General features: G+C 39.8%; 2 protein-coding genes across 4 annotated transcripts in view; one reads left to right on the top strand and one right to left on the bottom strand.

The window, feature by feature from the left end:
- Nucleotides 1-1,102, top strand: part of LOC114031518 (protein SERAC1-like) — an 85,483-nt gene extending 84,381 nt beyond the window's left edge. The window contains exon 18 of the transcript XR_003567746.1: nucleotides 506-1,102. The gene's annotated coding sequence lies outside the window, so the exon portion shown is untranslated. The remainder of the gene's footprint in view (nucleotides 1-505) is intronic.
- Nucleotides 1-18,558, bottom strand: part of LOC114031517 (synaptojanin-2) — a 143,526-nt gene that overhangs the window by 3,305 nt on the left and 121,663 nt on the right. For 2 of the 3 annotated variants that reach the window (XM_027846632.1, XM_027846633.1), the window contains 8 exons: nucleotides 14,713-14,931; nucleotides 13,287-13,365; nucleotides 8,439-8,607; nucleotides 7,820-7,993; nucleotides 5,581-5,715; nucleotides 4,012-4,124; nucleotides 2,663-2,771; nucleotides 1,419-1,594 (listed from right to left, as the gene is read on the bottom strand). In XM_027846632.1, the coding sequence (XP_027702433.1) occupies nucleotides 1,419-1,594; nucleotides 2,663-2,771; nucleotides 4,012-4,124; nucleotides 5,581-5,715; nucleotides 7,820-7,993; nucleotides 8,439-8,607; nucleotides 13,287-13,365; nucleotides 14,713-14,931 (1,174 nt within the window). Of the gene's footprint in view, nucleotides 1-1,418; nucleotides 1,595-2,662; nucleotides 2,862-4,011; nucleotides 4,125-5,580; nucleotides 5,716-7,819; nucleotides 7,994-8,438; nucleotides 8,608-13,286; nucleotides 13,366-14,712; nucleotides 14,932-18,558 lie in introns of those variants that run through there. The other variant, XM_027846634.1, reaches the window with a different exon arrangement.

Below are 18,558 nucleotides of genomic sequence, written 5' to 3'. Positions count from 1 at the left end.
GGGGCAAACTTTTCCAGTGTGCCACACTAGGGATTACAGACTTACTGCTAAAAATAAATACTTCTGAAATCATTCCTCTTTTTCGGTGGATATTTTTTCTTTACTCTGAACAACATGAAGACTCTTATTAGTGGATTAATATTATACCTGAGTGGGATGGCACTAAGCAGGCTAAAGGATTTTACTCATCTCACTGATGTCACAGCTATTTTGAGTCATGCATGTATTTTAAAAAAGATCGTGAATATATAAACTTTACATGTCAACTTTACTTCCTGGCTTATGCTTCAAAATAATCACACACATTAAACAGGCTATTTGTGCTAAACGAGTCATGCTTTCCACTGTGAATGCCAATGTCACAACAGTCTTGTTGGCATTTCCTTTGGACCCTTAGGAGAAAAAAAACCCTCAACTTTTCTGAGAGTATTTTATTGCAACTCCCCTGTGGCAGCCTGGATATGTAGACACAATGCTGATCTTTTTTTTTTTTTTTTTTAAGAAGAGAATAGAGACATCTGAGGAAGAGGATGAGAAAGAAAGAAGGATGAACAGATGATAAGCCAAAGCACAGCACAGCTAGTGACCAAGAAAGGAGATGGCAAGCTAAAGTATATGGCACCAAAATCACTTCTATTCTCTACAAAGGTGAAGAAATGGCAGAGGGTGAGGGATGGATTGCAATGATGGCTAGGCCGGTGTTTACCAAATGTCCGGTTAACTAGCACATTCTGAGATCAAACGGGGGATCCAGATGACTCTATGGGTGCAAGTCTCTGTGCTGCTACTGTCCTTACAAATTCATTTCTCTGAAGCAGTAAGCAAGGTGGAGAAGCTCGGGAGTGAGAGCAAAAGACAATCTGCAAAAGAAGCGGCAATAAGAGCTGTCTGACCAGTGTCCCCAGGCCACAGGCCAGAGTTTGCCCGGGAACATTCCTATCTGTGATAAATCATTTTGCAATCAAGAAACGAAATCTGTGCGTGTCAACACTCAGGAATGTGCATACTGAGAATACAGGAAACCGAGGAACTCAGGACTGTCCACAACTTCCTTTGTTTTGAGGAGCTTGAGGACCCTTATAAAACTCATCTCATCGCAGCTGTGGATTGGTGGAGGAGAGTACACTGTATGTTTTTTGAGGTTTGGTTGTTTTTTTTTTTTGACTCATCTAGAGAAAAAGATGGGGCATGGAGGGAGTCACCCAGGATAGAAATGACAATATTGTGAAAACTTTTCCTGGAGGTCTGTTTATATCTTGGATTCTTGAACTGGATAATGGAGAAGGACTCAAATTCAACTGGTTTGTGATTACAAAATATATCCCTAACAAAATAAATAAATAAATCCACCTTCCCCCATTCTCTATCCTCTAACACTTAAAGGAAGGAATAGCAAGTTTCTTTTGTCAGCATCTTACTTTTCCTGTCCTTCGAAGAGTTGGCTTCTTAATCACAGGAACTCTAGGTGCGGGTCGATGGGGGAGGAGCTGGGTTGTCTGAGAAGACCCTGGCTTGGATACATTAGATAAGGGCTGTGGTTTGGTAGACACTTGGTTCCTTAAGAAAACTGCATTTAGTGTTTCTTCTTGTGTTCCTGAAACAGAACAACAGCATGTTTGAACAAATGAAGGTCTCTCTCCTGAGCAGTCAGGGACAGGAGATTGAACCAGCTCCATTTCCAATCTGGGCCATGCGGCCCCTCTTCAAGCAGCATGGTGGTTCCCGACTCCTTGAGGCTCACCACCCTGCTGATTTAGTACAGACACGTGACCAGCTTGGCCTACTATGACTCAGTACGTTGGAGATCGAATAGCCTAAGCTTCTCTGCTAGAAAGGATTCTAAGCATTTGCTGTTGGCCTAAAGCTTGGCCTCAGCTGTTTACACTGACCTCCTAGAATAGAGGCAGATATGAAGGTACTGGAAAAGATTCCTATCTCCTGTGAATGGAATTACTTCTACACAGCATCAACTTTTAAAAGGGTTTTTGTTGTTGTTTTACAACAACAAAACATTTCTTTGTGGATTTGTAAATCTAGATGGTAAACGTAAACTAAATGCACAGGGAAGAATGAAATCAGAGACACCAATGTAAAATGTAACCATTTCAGTCTGAGAATAACAAAATACAATTAATGGGAAAAAGTGATGGTGAAACTCCAGGTGGGATTACAGACCTAGGAAAAGACTGATGAGAGTCTGTGTTGTCCAGTTATTCTCAGGGGTGACTCAAAAGAGCAGCTTTATGTCTTAAATGTCACATGAAACCACCAGTACCTGATGACTACAGAACCAGCAGAATGAATTAACTGCCTTGCATCACCAACTGTTCTTAAATTCATTTTTGTTTATTTGAAGCTCTCCTTCCCATACTGCTATTATGAAGGCTTCATGCGATATACTAGGATTTTTGAGTGCTGTATATTCTTTTCAAGAGAAAAAAGAGACCAGAAATGGCCAAAAAACAAACTCGGTAGTACCAAAAGTGGAATCTTGAGTGGAATTTTAGAGAAAACCAAGGATATTAGGGAATACTTAATTTCATATCCGAAAGGGAAATGCAATTCTTTCTCAGACCCTAGTTTCTGGTTGGAAGGAGAAAAAGGAAACTGAAGGCTTGTGGCTGGCTAAAGATTTCAAAACCTAGTGGGCCACTCCACTCACCTCCTTTTGCTTCCATGAGGCACCGAATGGCTTCCTCGGCTTCCTGAGCATTGGTGGTTTTGATCTGTTTGACATTATACGGTTTACTTATCCCAGTCCTGGCTTTAGGCTTCCGGATAAACAGAAGAGGAAAAGGAGATAAGTAATCCTTGTAGACAAAATCTCCACAGCAGAACACACTGAATGTCACCTGTTAAACCTGAACAGATTCAGTTACCACATATATACCATGTATATGATATATATACACCATATGTACCCCCAAGTCCTTATTGATTGATCCTTTCAAGAAAAAAAAATTTCTTTATACATAAATCTGATAAGGTTATGTCTCTGCTTAAAATCCTTCCCCTTCAGTAGCTCCTTGATTGCCTATAGAATAAAGCTGGAATGTCTTAGCCCCTGCCCACCTCCTCCTGCTTACTGAAATCCTACTCAGTTGAAAACTAAGTTCAAATGCAACCTCCATGAAGCATTCCAAGATATCACTACTGATAACTGCCTTTCTCCACCTTGGACCTCACATAGCCTTAAATTTGTAACTTTTTGTTTTTGCATTTAGCATATATTATTAGTCATCTGTGTATGTATGCTATCCCTCTCACCCCCCCACTTGACTTTATAAATTCCATATGGACATAGATATGTGTTATCTGATCTTTATGTCTTCTCTAGCCCCTAGATAGCATGGTGCTCTACACAGAGTGGTCATTTAATGTTTGTTGAATGAATACAAAAGAAAACATTTGTCAGATTTCTAGATTTTCCTATTGTTGGGCTCTACTCTAAAATGCTAGGCATCCACAAATAAAACAAATAAAGGGGTAAAAGCTAGAGCTAATGCCAAGTCATTCCAAAATTGAGTGAATATGGGGTTTTAAAGCGATCAGTCCTCCATTTTTATGTCAGTTAGTAGAAGGGAAGCAGCAATGAGTTTGCAAAAACTACAAAGCAATTATACAAATGGCAGCCTTGAACTAACTTAGCATTCTAGGGTATATTTTTCTTTTTAGAAGCAAACAAGAAACAGCTTTTTAAACTCAAACTTTTTAAAGGCCCACATGAAAAAAAACCCCACTATTTGTGGTACATTGGAATGGGTTGGGTTTGTTTTTTGGGGGTTTTTTTTGGAAGAGGGAGGGAAGAAAATATGTCTTTGCTTTTAAAATCTGGCACAGTATCTTGCATCAAGGAGGTATCTAGCATGATTATTGCATTAAAAACATAAGAATTTTAAACTTTCATGAACTAAAGATAATCTCATCTCAGCCCAGGAGTGAGACACAAGGTATAAGAGCCTTGGGAACTGGAATTTTACCATTTTGGACAGAGAAAAAGGAAGAACTCACTGGCTGCTGAGGTGCTCCTGGAAGAAGCTTAGCTGTCTGTAAGATGGAATATTGCCCATGAGTGCCACAGGAAAGAGATGCATCAGAAGCAGACTTTTTCACCATTAAACCAGCTGGAAGAAAAAAAAAAAGGCACAACCTCAAACCTCAGTCAGTGTCCCAGTGGCTGATGAAAGGTCCAATGAGCCCTTAAGAGAATTTCCTAACAAGAGTGATGTCTAGAAAACTAGAAGCAAGATATTTTTGCGTAATATTACTTATTTGGCACTTAAAAAGCATTCATAGACATAGAATGTATCACAGTCACTTGACAGTGATTTCCCCTTTTTCATTCAGTCATAGATTACTATAATTCAGCTAGAATGGGTACTAACTACCTACTGGAAAGTTTAACTTCTCAGTGTATGGTTTGAATTTCTTTAAAACAAAAAAAGAAAAGTTATATTATCATTTGGTATTTGCTGAATTGATTTTGAATTTAAATTCAAAACTTTATCTTTTTTAAAGTCTTGTGTTCAGTTTCCTTTTGCAACTGAGATTGCTTTGGGATAAACAAAGGCCAGTGGGAATCCAATAATGAAGTCAGAGAATATGAAAGTCTATGTCTTATTTTTTTAAAAAGGACATAAACAAAAATGACACTGCCTCCCTCAAAAAAAAAAATCAGAAGAGGAGAAACATAAGACAGAAAAAGGCAAGGCAAAATTGTATTTTCAGAAAGTAAAAAGTAGTATTACGAGCAAAGGAGTCATTTTAGAAAGCCAAAGAAGACTACTAGAACCATATCAAGTGACATGTTTTTCTAGTCTTCACTAGAGGATTTTAGCAGCCACTTCTCTACTAGAATGATACTGTTGGAAGACAATGACAATGCTGAATTATAGGCTGTCTTGTCACAAGTGTGAGCGTACAGTACTACTTGTGTAAATGACATAGGACCACACATGATGAATTGGATGGCATGTTAAAGGTTATCTATCTAATCTAACAGATGAGGAAACTGAAGCTCAGAGACTGCCCATGGACACAAATAGTAGCAGGGCTGGGATTACCTGATCTATTTTACAATGTGACACTACTAAATAGGGTACTCTCCGAGTGATTTCCTTCTTTACCAGGACTACACAATTTGAACAAAGTGAAAAGGTGCGCAGCGAGCATATGAAATGAGGGAGACAGACAAAGTCTGACCTCGTGTGACGAGATGGGTGGGGAAAGATAATCAATTAGCCGGAACTTTAAACAGAAGGAAATTCCCTGCTGGTCGTGATTCTTGCTTAAAAGCGAAAATGGCTAGAATGAATAACAGTTCTGAAAAATCAATCCCTTCAGTTACTCCTGGAAATGCATTGTGCTATCCCAGAGGTAGCTAAAGTGGCATTGGCTTCAACAGCAGTACTCTTTAGTAGTTTCAGAATAGAGGAGGAGAAGGAAAATAAGCCAACTTATTGTGCAAAAACAGATAGTTCGAAAGATACCTGGATTCAGTGATTTTATTTTTCAGTGGTCACATGGAAGCAAGTATTCCCAGCAGGCATTGTGGCAAAGTAAAAGCAAGTGAAGTCTTACTTGGAGGTGGGGGTCTCTGTGGTGGGTGAGGTGGCCGAGGCCTGTTAGGAACAGACAGAGACCTGCTTGGAGAACGATGGCGGAAGTCCCCAACAGCTTCCAGCTCCTGCTTTAACTCTGCCAGGTCAGCATCATCTGGAGGACATGGCGGAACACGAAGAATGTCAAAAGGGTCAAAATGGCAGCTCCTTTTACAAGCGGGGTAATAGAGGTTGGAGAAAAGGGAGGGTGAGGTCATTTGGAGAAAAGGCTTAATCTGACATAGAGAAAGCCAGCTGTAGAAAGTCAGCATTCCTGTAGGATAAGTGATTGTACCTGTCCCTCCCCCCCCTTTTTTGGGGGGGAGGGGGCAGAGAAGGGAGAGAGGGAGGGAAGGAGGGAGGAAGGAAGGGAAGGTGGCATGGGGATGGGTATCAATGCCTGCTTGGAACATTCAGTGAACCAAGGATGAAGTTAGTTTGGCAAATATACCAGAGATTTAGAGTTTTGGAAATACAGTTGTTGCAGTTTGGAAGGAACAATAGTTCACCACAAAGAAGAGTGTTGCAAAAACTGCTGAAAACCAGGACTTACTCCCAAAATGGTCATTTTCAAGAAGCTAAAGAAATTCTCAGTCATTTGCCAGGCAGAAATGTTTAATGTTCCTGCTGTCTCTGTTGAGTCTAAGCCAGTAACTTAATAGTTTTCATCAGGGCTTGGTATTTGGAATTTAGACACTTGATTGAGCTAAGACAATATGGGAGAGATACCCCTTCTGCCTCATTGCATAGGGCATAAAATCCAAAATAAATTTAAGTTCCTTTCCTCCACACAGGGAAGGAACAAGAATTTATAGGGTACCTACTACGTGTCAAGCATTGTACCAATATCTCATTTCATCCTCACAACAACCCTGGGAAGTAGGGGTTATTATTATCCCCATTTTACAACTGAGGAAACAGAGGCAGGCAGAGGTTAAGTGACTTGCCCAAGATCACAGAGCTATGAAGTCTGAGGCTGGATTTGGACTCAGGTCTTCCTCACTCCAGGCCCAATGCTCTAACCACAGTGCAACCTAGCTGCCTCATATTGCTAGGCTCTTGAACATGACAGCTTAATTTTGAACTCTATGTACCTCAGCTAAAGCTGGGGAAAGAAGCTCAATTTCTTTATCTAGATGAGGGGTGTAATTAAATACACAAAAGTCGCTATTTTCCCATTAAACACTCAACGGCATCAAGGCCATATCATAGATAGTTTCACCAGATGGCAACCTACCTAACAGAATCAAGACCTCAACAGCCTCCTCCACCTGAATATGGTTCTTTATCTGACACAGAGACATTCCTAAATAAATAAATAAATAAATGAACAAACAAACTGATGTGTTCTTGGATGAATAATGTTACATTGAGGGAAAAAAAAGCCTCTTTTTTCAGGAATACCATGTCTTTAGTAATGTCTGTATCTCCAGTTAAGGGTGTAAAAGTCCTACTGAATGGAAAATGGACAGAATCCCCTACACATTTATGAAATCTGAAAGAGTCCACAAGGAACCCCTGCTGCTCCTCTGGGGAGGTGTGAACATCTCTTTACATTTACTGCAGAAACTTCCCTTAAGAAGTATATCACGGGACAGCCAGGTGGCGAAATGGATAGAGCACCGACCCTGCAGTCAGGAGAACCAGAGTTCAAATCCGGCCTCAGACCAAACACTTGACACTTACTAGCTGTGTGACCCTGGGCAAGTCACTTAACCCCATTGCTTAGACAAAAAATAAAAAATTAAAAAATAAAAGAAGTAATATCACCTTGACTTTGCCTCCATGGTCAATTTTCAGCACCTCCCACAAAGGGATTCTGGTACACAATGACCATTACAATAGCTGAACCTATATACTCATCCTTTAGGGCTCACCACTGTCTAAACTTTTATTACTGTGACAGCTAATGTTGTTTATGAAATAATTTCAAATAGTCTGAACACTAAAACCTGAACTTTATGAAATTATCTGATTCTTCTCTACCCCAAATGTAGATGTATACACCCAGATTATACATATACAGTATGTACGTATAAGGACAGCACAACAGCATTTATCTACTATGACTTTGACATTATGTATTAAGTGGGAAACTGTTTTGGAAGAGTTATTTTGGCATTTTACTCTCTGAAATTAGGAGATGCCTGCCTGAGATAGGGAAACTATAACCCAAGACCAGACTGTCCTGGGGGGCGGGACAGAAAGGTCCAAGCTACCTTTGTAGGGGCGAGATTTCTTTTTAGTCAATGCTGGAGACTTGCTGGGAGGTGCCCCTGCCGTGGAAGAGCCCGGGGCTTCCAAATAATCGTCTGCTGACGGTTCTGTGTCAGTGAGGAAGGAGGGATGTTGCTCATCGATCAAATAGTCCTCGTCTTCATCAAGAATGTCTCCTGCAAAGAGAAAACAAAACCATCCCTAAGATGAAAGAAGCTCATTTCCCTCTTTGCTATAGAGCTCATTTCAATGTTAAGGCAGGTTTTCTATGCGCACGCAGTTTGAGGAAACCTCCAGAACACACACCACATTTGAAACTGGTACAGTATTGACTGTTGTGACCATTGAATTGTCATATACCCTTCCTACAGCTCCAAACAAGTGAATCTCAACATGGCTTTTGGAATCCTCCAAGGTGGGTCTATGCATATAACCCAACTCCTACACGTGGACAGTGACTGTGTCTATCGCTAAGGAATTAAGAATGACCCCCAAGAGAGAACTTTTCAAAAAAACTCTTTACTTCTCGACTCTATTCTAACTTCAAATTCTAAAGTTGGGATTTTTTACTTTTCCTTTTCCACCACTGCCCACAGGGAGGCTCACAGGATAGCTGCTAACCTTCTGATTCGTAGTCCAAACTGGAGAAGTCAAAGTTTTCTTCTAACAGACAGGAGTTGACAGTGGGGGACATGGATATGATGCTATCCCGTTTCCGTACGATTTCTTCTTGAAGACCTTTTAGCCAATCTTTTGTTTTTGGTCTGATCTTCACTGCCCTGCCTTTAACCTGAAAAAGCGGGAGATTTTAAACATGCTCCTTTTAGTGAAAGCTGGAAGGGAATAAGCATTTATTAAGTGCCTACCCTGTGTCAGGCACTGTGCTAAGTGCTTCGCAAACATCTTGTTTTTATCCTCACAACAACCCTAAATGGAAGATGCTTAAATTAGCCCATTTTCTAGCTGAGAAAACTGGGGCAGATAGAGGTTAAGTGATTTTATCACAAATGTGTCATACTAAATCAGGATTCTTTTTTATTATTTATGGAGTATTTTATTTTTCCCCAATTACATGTAAAAACAATTTTTAACTTTTTTTAAAATATTGAGTTCCAAATTCCCTCTTTCCATTCCTCCTTGCTCCGTTCCCTGAGATAGTAAGCAATCTGATATAGGTTATACATGTGCAATCATGTAAAACATTTCTATATTGGTTATTTGGTGGAAGAAAACTTGAGCCAAAAGAAAGTGAAAAATAGTATGAATCAGTCTGTATTCAGACTCCATCAGTTCTTTCTTTGGAAGCAGATAACATTTTTCATCATGAGTCCTTTGCGATTGTGAACAGCTAAGTCATTCACAATTGATCATTGTACAATTTTGCCATTACTATGTACAATGTTCTCCTTGTTCTGCTCACTTCACTCTGCATCAGTTCATGAAAGTCTTTCTAGGTTTTGAAATCATCCTGTAGAGCAAGGATTCTTTTTTTTTTTTAAATAGTTTATTTTGAATTAACAATCACTTCCATAAGCTTTTAAGTTTTAAATTTTTATTCCTCTCCCTTCTCACCTCCTTCGCCAAGACGGTGCGCAATCTGATATAGGCTATACATATACATTCCTATTAAACATATTTTCACATTAGTGATGTTGTAAGTAAGAATTAGAACCAATAGAAAGAACCACAAGAAAGAGGAAATAAAACAAAACAGAAGAAAAAAATAGCAAATAGTATGTTTCGATCCGCATTGAAACTCCATAGTTCTTTCTTCTTGGTGGATAGCATTTTCTATCACAAGGCCTTTGGAGATGTCTTAGATCCTTGTATTGCTGAGATGGGTTAAGTCTATCAACATTAGTCATCACACAATGTGGCTGTTACTGTGTACAGCGTCAGAGCAAGGATTCTTAACCTTTCTTGTGTCATGGACTCCTTTGGTCATCTGGTGAAAGCTATACACTCTTTTTCAGAACAATTTTTTAACTGCATAAAGCGCATACATAATGTTGAAGAACTGTCATTGAAATAAAAACCAAGGGGCAGCTAGGTGGCACAGTGGATAGAGCACCAACCCTGAAGTCAGGAGTACCTGAGTTCAAATCCGGCCTCAGACCAAACACTTGACACTTACTAGCTGTGTGACCCTGGGCAAGTCACTTAACCCCAACTGCCTAAAAAAATAAAAAAATAAATAAAAATAAAACCCAAGTTTACAGATCCCAGGGTTAGAAACCCTGATTTACACTATTGTTTGGAGAAATGCAGATTAAAACAATTCTGGGGTACCACCTCACACCTATCAGATTGGCTAACAAGACAGAAAAGGAAAATAACAAATGTTGGAGGGGATGTGGGAAAATTGGAACAGTAATGCACTATTAATGGAGTTGCAAACTGATTCAACCATTCTGTAGACCACTTCGGAACTATGCCCAAAGGGTTATAAAACCATGCATACTCTTTGATCCGGCAATACCACTATCAAATCTGGATCCCAAAGAGATCCAAACAAAAAGGAAAAGGACCTACACATATAAAAAATATTTAAGGCAGCTCTTTTCTGGTGGCAAAGAATTGGAAATTGAGGAAATTCCCATCAATTGGGAAATGGTTAAACAAGTTATGGTATATGACTATAATGGAATACCATTGTGCTATAAGAAATGATGAGTAAGATGCTCTCAGAAAAACCTGGAATGACTCAACACCAACTGATACAAAGTGAAATGAGCAGAACAGGAGAACACTGTACACAGTAACAGCAACATTGTATGATAATCAACTATGAATGATGTAGCAATTCTCAGTAATATAATGATCCAAGATAACTCTGAAGGACTTATGATGAAACATGTTGGAAGAGTTATTTTGGCATATAGATGGAATCGGCATACAGATCTAAGCATACTTTTTTTTTTTTTGGTCTATGTTTTCATTCATATGACTAATATGGAAGTATGATTTACATGACTACTGCTCTGGGCCACCAGGTGGCACAGTTGATAAAGTGCCAGGCCTAGAGTCAGGAAGATTTATCTTCCCAAGTTCAAGTCTATCCTCAGACATTTACCAGCTGCATGACCCTAGGCAAGTCACTTCACCCTGCTTGCCTCAGTTTCCTCATCTGTCAAATGAGCTGGAGAAGGAAATGGCAAACCACTCTAGTATCTTTGCCAAGAAAACCCCAAATGGGGTCACGAAGGGTAGACACAATTGAGAACTACTGAACAATAAGATCCTGTTATCAGGAACTCTCTTCCCCCATGTTAGATTTGGTTAATTTATGAATCCTGCCTTGACTCAGTGTCGCCTCTTGTTTTCCCTCTTGGGTCAAGAATTAACCACTTCAAGCCTCAGTTTCCTCTCCTGTTAAGATGGCGACAATAAATGAGGAGACTAGACTAGATGCTCTCTCTCCCATCCCTGAATCTACGATGTAAAGTGCTTGGCAAACCTTGCGGTAAAATATGAATGTGTGTTATTGTTGCTGTTAGCTGTCACTCCTGATCCACTAGTTGTCAAGCACATGAAAGGGGAGTTCTTTACTTCAACCTTACATGACCTCACCAGTTCACAGAATAATACAGAACTCTTATCTCAAAGGTCAGCAATGTCTTTCTTATAGCCAAATGCCTGTTTCTCAATCCTAGCCATCTTTGTCTTCTTCAACACATGAGGCTACTGACCATGTCCCTCTTCTGGCTTCTTTTTTCATTTTAGAGATACCAAACTCCTGGATCCTCTCCAATATCTCTATGTAACCATTCCTCTGTCTCGACTGTCAGCCTCTCTTCCCCTCCAGACATGTGGACTTAGATGAGTCCACAAGATTTAGATCTCTATCCTGTTTTCTTCTTCCCACTATTCTCTCTCCTTTCATAATCTCATTTATTACCGTATCTTGGAGCAGCATGTCTGTGCAAGTGATGGCCAAATATTTATCTCCAGTCCTGGCCTTATCCCCAAGCTTCAGACTTGCGACTCAGACAGTATACTGCATAGCTTCCCTTGGATATCCCATTAATCAGTGGGTCAGCGTGTCTAAAAATGCAAATTATCTTTCCTCAAAAACCTTCGTCTCCAATGACTTTCCTATTTATGTCCATGGCACCACCAATTAGTTTCCCATGTTTGAAATTTGGTGTTATCTTTGATTTTTCTCTCACTTACCATAGTCGGTCTGTTGTTGAATTTTATCATCTTTACTTTGCCAATTTTTCTAGCACCTTTCTCTATCCCTTCCATCACAACCCCCCCCCCCCGCCTCCCCAACTCTATCCAGATCCTCATGACTGCCTACTTGGACTATTGAAATAGCCTTCTATTTAGTCTCACCTTCTTTAATCCCTCCTACATACAGCTGCCAAAATGATCTTTTTAAATCACAGGCCTGACCCTGCTCAAAAAACTTCAATGGTTTCCTGTTGCCTTTAAGATAAAAAAAAAATGCAAATTCCTCTGTTGGACATTTAAAGCCCTTCACAATCTGGCTTCAGACTATCTGTCAAGATTTATGACCTTTTACTCCACGTCACTGGGTCTAAGGTTCAGTCAAAATGGGCCTATGTGGTGTCCCTCACACATAATATTCCATCTTCCTTCTCCATGCCTCTTGGCACCCCTAGATTCCTTCAATTTTCAGCTCAGCTAACTCCTACATGAGGACTTTGAACCCATGTGAGATTCAAAAGAAGGTCAGCTAATAGTGCACCCTCCCTGAAATTACCCTGTATCACCTCATCTGAATAGATCCCCTGACAGAATGTGAAGTCCTTGTATAAAGATCATTTCATTTCTCTTTGTATCCCCTGCCTCTCATATGCGCCTGGCATGCGCTAAGTGTTTAATAAATGCTTATCAAGTTGACTGCTCAACAAATTTCAATTGTCTGAATAAAATTTAAGTTTCTACTCCGGGAGTGCAAAGCTGTCCAAAATGCAGGTACCATCCAATTTTCCCAATATTGTCTTACATTGCTCCTCTGTCAGTGAGCTCTAGGCTGGCCAAACTGGAACTTTACATCCCCTCCATATACCTGCATGGTATGCTCCACTTAAGGAACTGTGTGAATGAAGGCACATAAGTGGGGCATTCACATGGTTCCTTATGTCTGGATTGCTGTCCCCTATTCTTACCTAACAAATTCCTACCATTCCATATATACCACACTCATCAAAAGTAACCTCAGGGGACTCATATATGAAGAAATGTAGGTGAGGGTCACATAGGTGGCTCAGTGGAAAATATGTGTTTTAGTAATCTGACCTGGGGTTAGTCATTTAATCTCAGCTAATAAACCTTTGTTAAGTTTTAGATCTCAAATAGAAAAAGTCAGGGCCATTGTTCATAACGAGATGAGGGAACAGCTATCACTTACTCATAAGCCCAAAAGGTAGAAAGAAAAATGGGAGGAAACAGCCCACACAGAAACCCACATGGCTATAGAGCCTATCCAGGGAGACTTACCTTCATACCATCTACATCCAAGACATTAAGGGCTGACCGACTGTCTGCAAAAGTCACCAACATTTGCCCTTGATTGATCCTGGGAAGAAGAGAGACAAATAGCAGTAGCTTATAGGATGGAAAAAAAAAAAAAGACAGCAGAACTAGCTCCTGAACCAGCTTCCAGGTTAATCTCTGCCCTTATGAGTGGGGAACATTTTCTATCAACTTGTACTTTCAGTTCAAGAGTTTCTTTCCTTACTACAAGCCTTGATTTTTAAGGCAAGATGGTGTAGGGGATGGAGAAACAGCCTCAGAGTAGAGAAGACCTGGATGTGAAGTCTTGCCTCTGTCTTCACGACCTTGATCAAATCACTTAAACACTTACTGCTCCAGATAATTCTCTAGATTTTGTTAGGTTTACAGAGTAGGTACCAACCTGTACTGGTAAAGTAAATCTCTTCATCTAGAAATTGTCCTGCTACAATGAAATCACATATCTGGCCCAAGCCTGGATTTCAGAGGATCATTTCTCAGGGAAGAGATGATACATGGGAGAGAATGAGGCGGGAAGGGAAAGAGCAGTAGAGAGGGGAGGGAGAGAAGGAAACTAGGAATGAGGGGAGAAGGAAAGTGAGGGGGGAGAAAAAGGAGGGGAAAAGGGGGAGAACAAGGAGGAGAGGGAGGGAGGCAAAAAGCAATAGAGAGTGGAGGGAGAGAAGGAAGCTAGAAATGAGGGGAAAAGGAAAGGGGAGGAGAAAAAGAAGGGGAAAAGGGGGAAAACAAGGAAGAGAGGGCAGGAGGAAAGAGAAGGTAGAAGAGAAAGCAGACAGGAAGGGAGAATCTCCAGGGATTTTGAGATTTTTAGAACAAAAATGGGGTATGTGGGGCAGCAAGGAGGTGCAGTGGATAAAGGACCAGCCCTGGAGTCAGGAGGACTTGAGTTCAAATCTGGCCTCAGACACAGTACTTTCTAGCTGTGTGACTCTGGGCAAGTCACTTAACCCCAGCTGCCTCACTGAAAAAAAAAAAAGAAGCTAAAGAACAAAAGGTCTATATTCTTCTCTAGAGGCAGTATGTATGGCCACAACTCCTTCTTAAGACCACAAAAAGTTTCTAAACATCCTGTTCACCTTGTTGTAGAACCTATTAACCTTATTCCTTATAAATCTTTTTTTTAAGCCTCAAGAAGGGTCCTATGCTACTTTTGGGAGGAGAAATGGGAAAAAAGAAAATGGTCCTGTTTTCTCCCTTAATCATAGGCTGAATGGCAAAGGAGAAGGCAGAAAACAAGAGACAGATGGAGAGAGGTGGAAAAAATCAATAGGAGGTACTGGCATGTCAAGTCTTGCCTTTGCCAAGAAAAAAAGAGTGGTCCTCTACTGAGGCCTAGGATGTCGTGGGCCTTATGGCAACACACATAGATTTAGCCTCCATCAGTATTTACCTGACAAGAATTATGGTCCCATAATTCCCTAAGGTCTGCATAAGCTCAGCCCGCAAATCCTCAGGGAACTCATTTTGTTCTTCCAGGGTTGGTGACTGTAGGTTTACCACCACTGTAGCATCTAAGGGTCCTTGGAAAGATGACACTTCCTGGAAGACTCTCTCCCGGGCATCTACGTCCACTTCCTGGACCTCTACTTCTACAACTGCCAACACAGGCCTGTTAAACACACAGACAAGATAACACAAAGGTAACTTCAAGGCAAGATGCTCGCTGAACAGAATCCTGCTATCATTTGCATCCTCCCACTGCTTTCCTGGCTAATTTTTATCCCAACAATTAGTCCAGGAGATAGGGGCACCACTTGCCCTATCTATTTCATACATGAGTAAGGTTTTTTTTTGTTTTCATTTTTTGGTGGAAGAAGTCCGGGGAGAGGAATATTGCTGCTCTTTAATTATCTTAGTCAGCACTTAGAAAATAATCATCTCAGCTGGATCTTAATGACTGTTTAATTATCGAGGACTAAAACTTAAAGAGTTTTAAGTCAACCTAGTGTTTAGCAGCTTATGGATAAGGTGAGGGGATTACATTTGGATAGTGAAGGAAAGATATACCTACTCATTCGCAATTAGGAAATAAATTGGTGATGCTTAACTGAGGGATGGCAGGTAGGCCTGGAGTCAGGAAGACTCATGTTCCAGAGTTCAAGACTGGCCTCAGATACTTACTAGCTGTGTGACACTGGACAAGTCACTTAACCCTGTTTACCTCAGTTTCCTCATCTGTCAAATGAGCTGGAGAAGGAAACAGGAAACCACTCCAATATTTTTACCAAGAAAACCCTAAATGGTGTCACAAAGAATTGGACGTGACTGAAATGACTGAACAACAATAACATCTGAGGGACAGAGCAGATCAAGGGAAAATGATGGCAGAAGTTCTGCCATGAGCTCAGAGATCGTCTATCTTTTTCAGCCTATGTGACCTTGGACAAGTCATTCGTCCCTTTAGACTCGAGTTTCCTCATCTGTGAAATGATGGATGGGTGTGTGTGTGTGTTTTGGATTCTATGGCCTCTGAGTTCCCTTCCAGCCCTAAACCGATAATCCCATGACCTTGTCCAGCAGTCTTGTTTTACATATAGGAGAAGCTAAGAGCTGGAGAGGTTAAATAACTTGTCCACGTTGGTAGAGTTTTACAGGGGTAGGCCTGGGTTTTGAACCTGGCTCTCTGACTCTAAATTCATGACTCCTTTTCATCACTTAGCACAGTGCCTGGCACATAGTAGGTCCTTCATAAATACTTGCTGACTTGTTAACTCTACTTAAACTCAGGATTCCTCTTACCCACACCCACTCCCCTCAAAACCCACCCAATTCTCACTAGAAAGCACCTTCTGGACTTAAACATCAAAGAACTATCATTTAGTGTTGATTGGACTGAATGTCTAAGGTCAACTAATTACTATTATATCACTATTTTAATTAATTCAGGACAATATTGGATACTCACTCTCCCCACACGGTTGGCAACCTCTCCACCCTCCAAACTTTTTCCCCTATAGGACTTCTCATCTTGTAGGATCCTTAGGCATCTCTCAAAAAGCCTCCATAGAGGATCTTCCCAAGATGTTATAGCCATCCTCCATTTTCAGAAAAGCATTTCCAGGAATATGAATATACTGCACGTGTGGTATATTTCTCATGTTGCATTCCGATTCAATAAACTCAAGGAACTTTTGCACTTAAATTTTATAATGATGAAAAATTCAGAAAAGGCTATTTAAAATAATATTTATGATATCATATTCAGGAAACAGCATAATCGTCCTTTGTTTTTACTTGTAGCTTTGAAATTAATAAGTTCAATGAAAGCTTGTAAATAATTTGGATGCCACTAATTCAGAACGTGTTTAATGTTTGGTTTCAATAAGATTTTAAAGGGTAAGGATGAGCTTACAGCAAAAATCATAGTGTTCCCAAACATAGGGCCATAGATCAGAGTTGGAAGCTAACTCAAAGGCCATCTAGCCCAACACTGCTGTTTTATAGATGAGGAAATGGAAGCCCAGGGAGTATAAGGGACTTTCCCATGTTCATCCAGTAACTAAGCATCGGAGGCAGGATTTAAACTCATGTCTTCTAACTCTACATCTGACTTTTTTCCACTATGTTATTCTAGAACTACTTTTAGTAATTTAGTATCTTAGTAATTTTATCTTTTTATCAGAGCAGGTACAAACACCCCTTTGGCATTAGTTTTAATTATGTGAAAGCAAGAAAACAAAATTTTAAAAAATGGGGGGAGGGAATAAGTTCAAAAAAGGTAGGTGTAAATAGGATATGCTACATTTCCAATAATGACCTCTATTCAGGAAATTGTCTATGGGATATTGTCTAGAAAATGCATGGTTATATAGTGAGCACAAGGGATATAGATAACAGAACCTGAGTGTTGCTCTGATGCCTTCAAAATATAATTGAGGCATGCAACTAAAAAACCTAGAAAAGGAACAAATTTAAAATTCTCAATTAAACACCAAATTGGAAATCCTGAAAACCAAAGGAGAGATTAATAAAATTGAAAGTATGAAAACAATAAATAAAACTAGGAACTGGTTTCATGGGGAAAAAACCAACAAAATAGGTAAACCATTGGTTAATTTCATTTTTAAAAAAAGAAGGAAAATCAATAGTATAAAAAATGAAAAGGGAAAATTCACCAATGCAGGAGAAATTAAAGCAATTAGGAGCTATTTTGCCTAATTATATGCCAATAAATCTGACAATCTAAGCAAAACGGATGAATATTTACAAAAATATAAATTGCCCAGATTAACAGAAGAGAAAACAGAATACAAAATATAATTGAGCGTATGCTATATGGCAGACCTATTTAGGACACAGACAGAACCTCAAAATGGGAAAAGTCTGGACAGAATGTGAACTATGCTCATATGGAGGGAATCCGCACATTGATCTGATCACAGATCCATTAAAGCAGTACATATTCAATAATTAAATATGTCCTTTTCCCATATTAGTCTGAATTGCTGAGGCCTTAAAATATCTTCCAACTGAAAAAAAAAATCATCTGTTCTAGGAAACATGATGAGTTCCTTATCATAAATTTTAGGCTCCAGCTTCTTTGCTCCTTCAGACAATTAGCGTTACCTCTAAATCGTACCATCATTGACAGACAAAGGAATCAAAGGAAAATATAAAGAAGGTCGACTGAGCAGGCAACTGGAGATGCGGAAGAGATCCATTGCATGCAAAGGAAATTACTACTGACAAAAGCTGCCCTAAAAGTATATATATCAAAAGGCTTACGTTCTATTTCAAGGCAGTTGAAATAACATGTGGCTAACAAGGATGGCCTCAGAATAATTTAACCCCATTGACAGCCAACTCTTTTTTTTTTTTTAAATCACCAACTCCTTTCCCTTTTGACTCCAGTCCTTGTAAAGCAGGGGTTCTTAATTGAGAACTTGAACTTGAGTGGGTGAAAAATTATTAACATCTTTACATTTTCATTGACCTCTAAATGATATTTATAATTTCCTTCAATTATGAAGGTAGACAACAAATCATCATTTTGAGATGAAGTCAACAGCCTTCACTCGGACTGCCAGAGGTGCCTAGGACACAAAAATGGTTAAGAACTCTTGGCACAGAGGGTGATGCTGTTCCAGTATAATACTGTTTCTGTTACATTTCTAAGAATTTCTACTCTTCCCTTCTCATTTGCCTTCACCAGCTATCGCCATTGTACCAAAGACAAAAGACAAAAGAGTGTACAAAAGACACACTTTTCTGTGTGTCTCATCAGTATCCTCACACG

Source organism: Vombatus ursinus, unplaced genomic scaffold, assembly GCF_900497805.2.
Source record: "Vombatus ursinus unplaced genomic scaffold, bare-nosed wombat genome assembly UNPS02015175.1, whole genome shotgun sequence".
Taxonomy (NCBI): domain Eukaryota; kingdom Metazoa; phylum Chordata; class Mammalia; order Diprotodontia; family Vombatidae; genus Vombatus; species Vombatus ursinus.
Note: the sequence above shows the minus strand (reverse complement) of the source record. Positions and strands in the feature narration are given on the sequence as shown.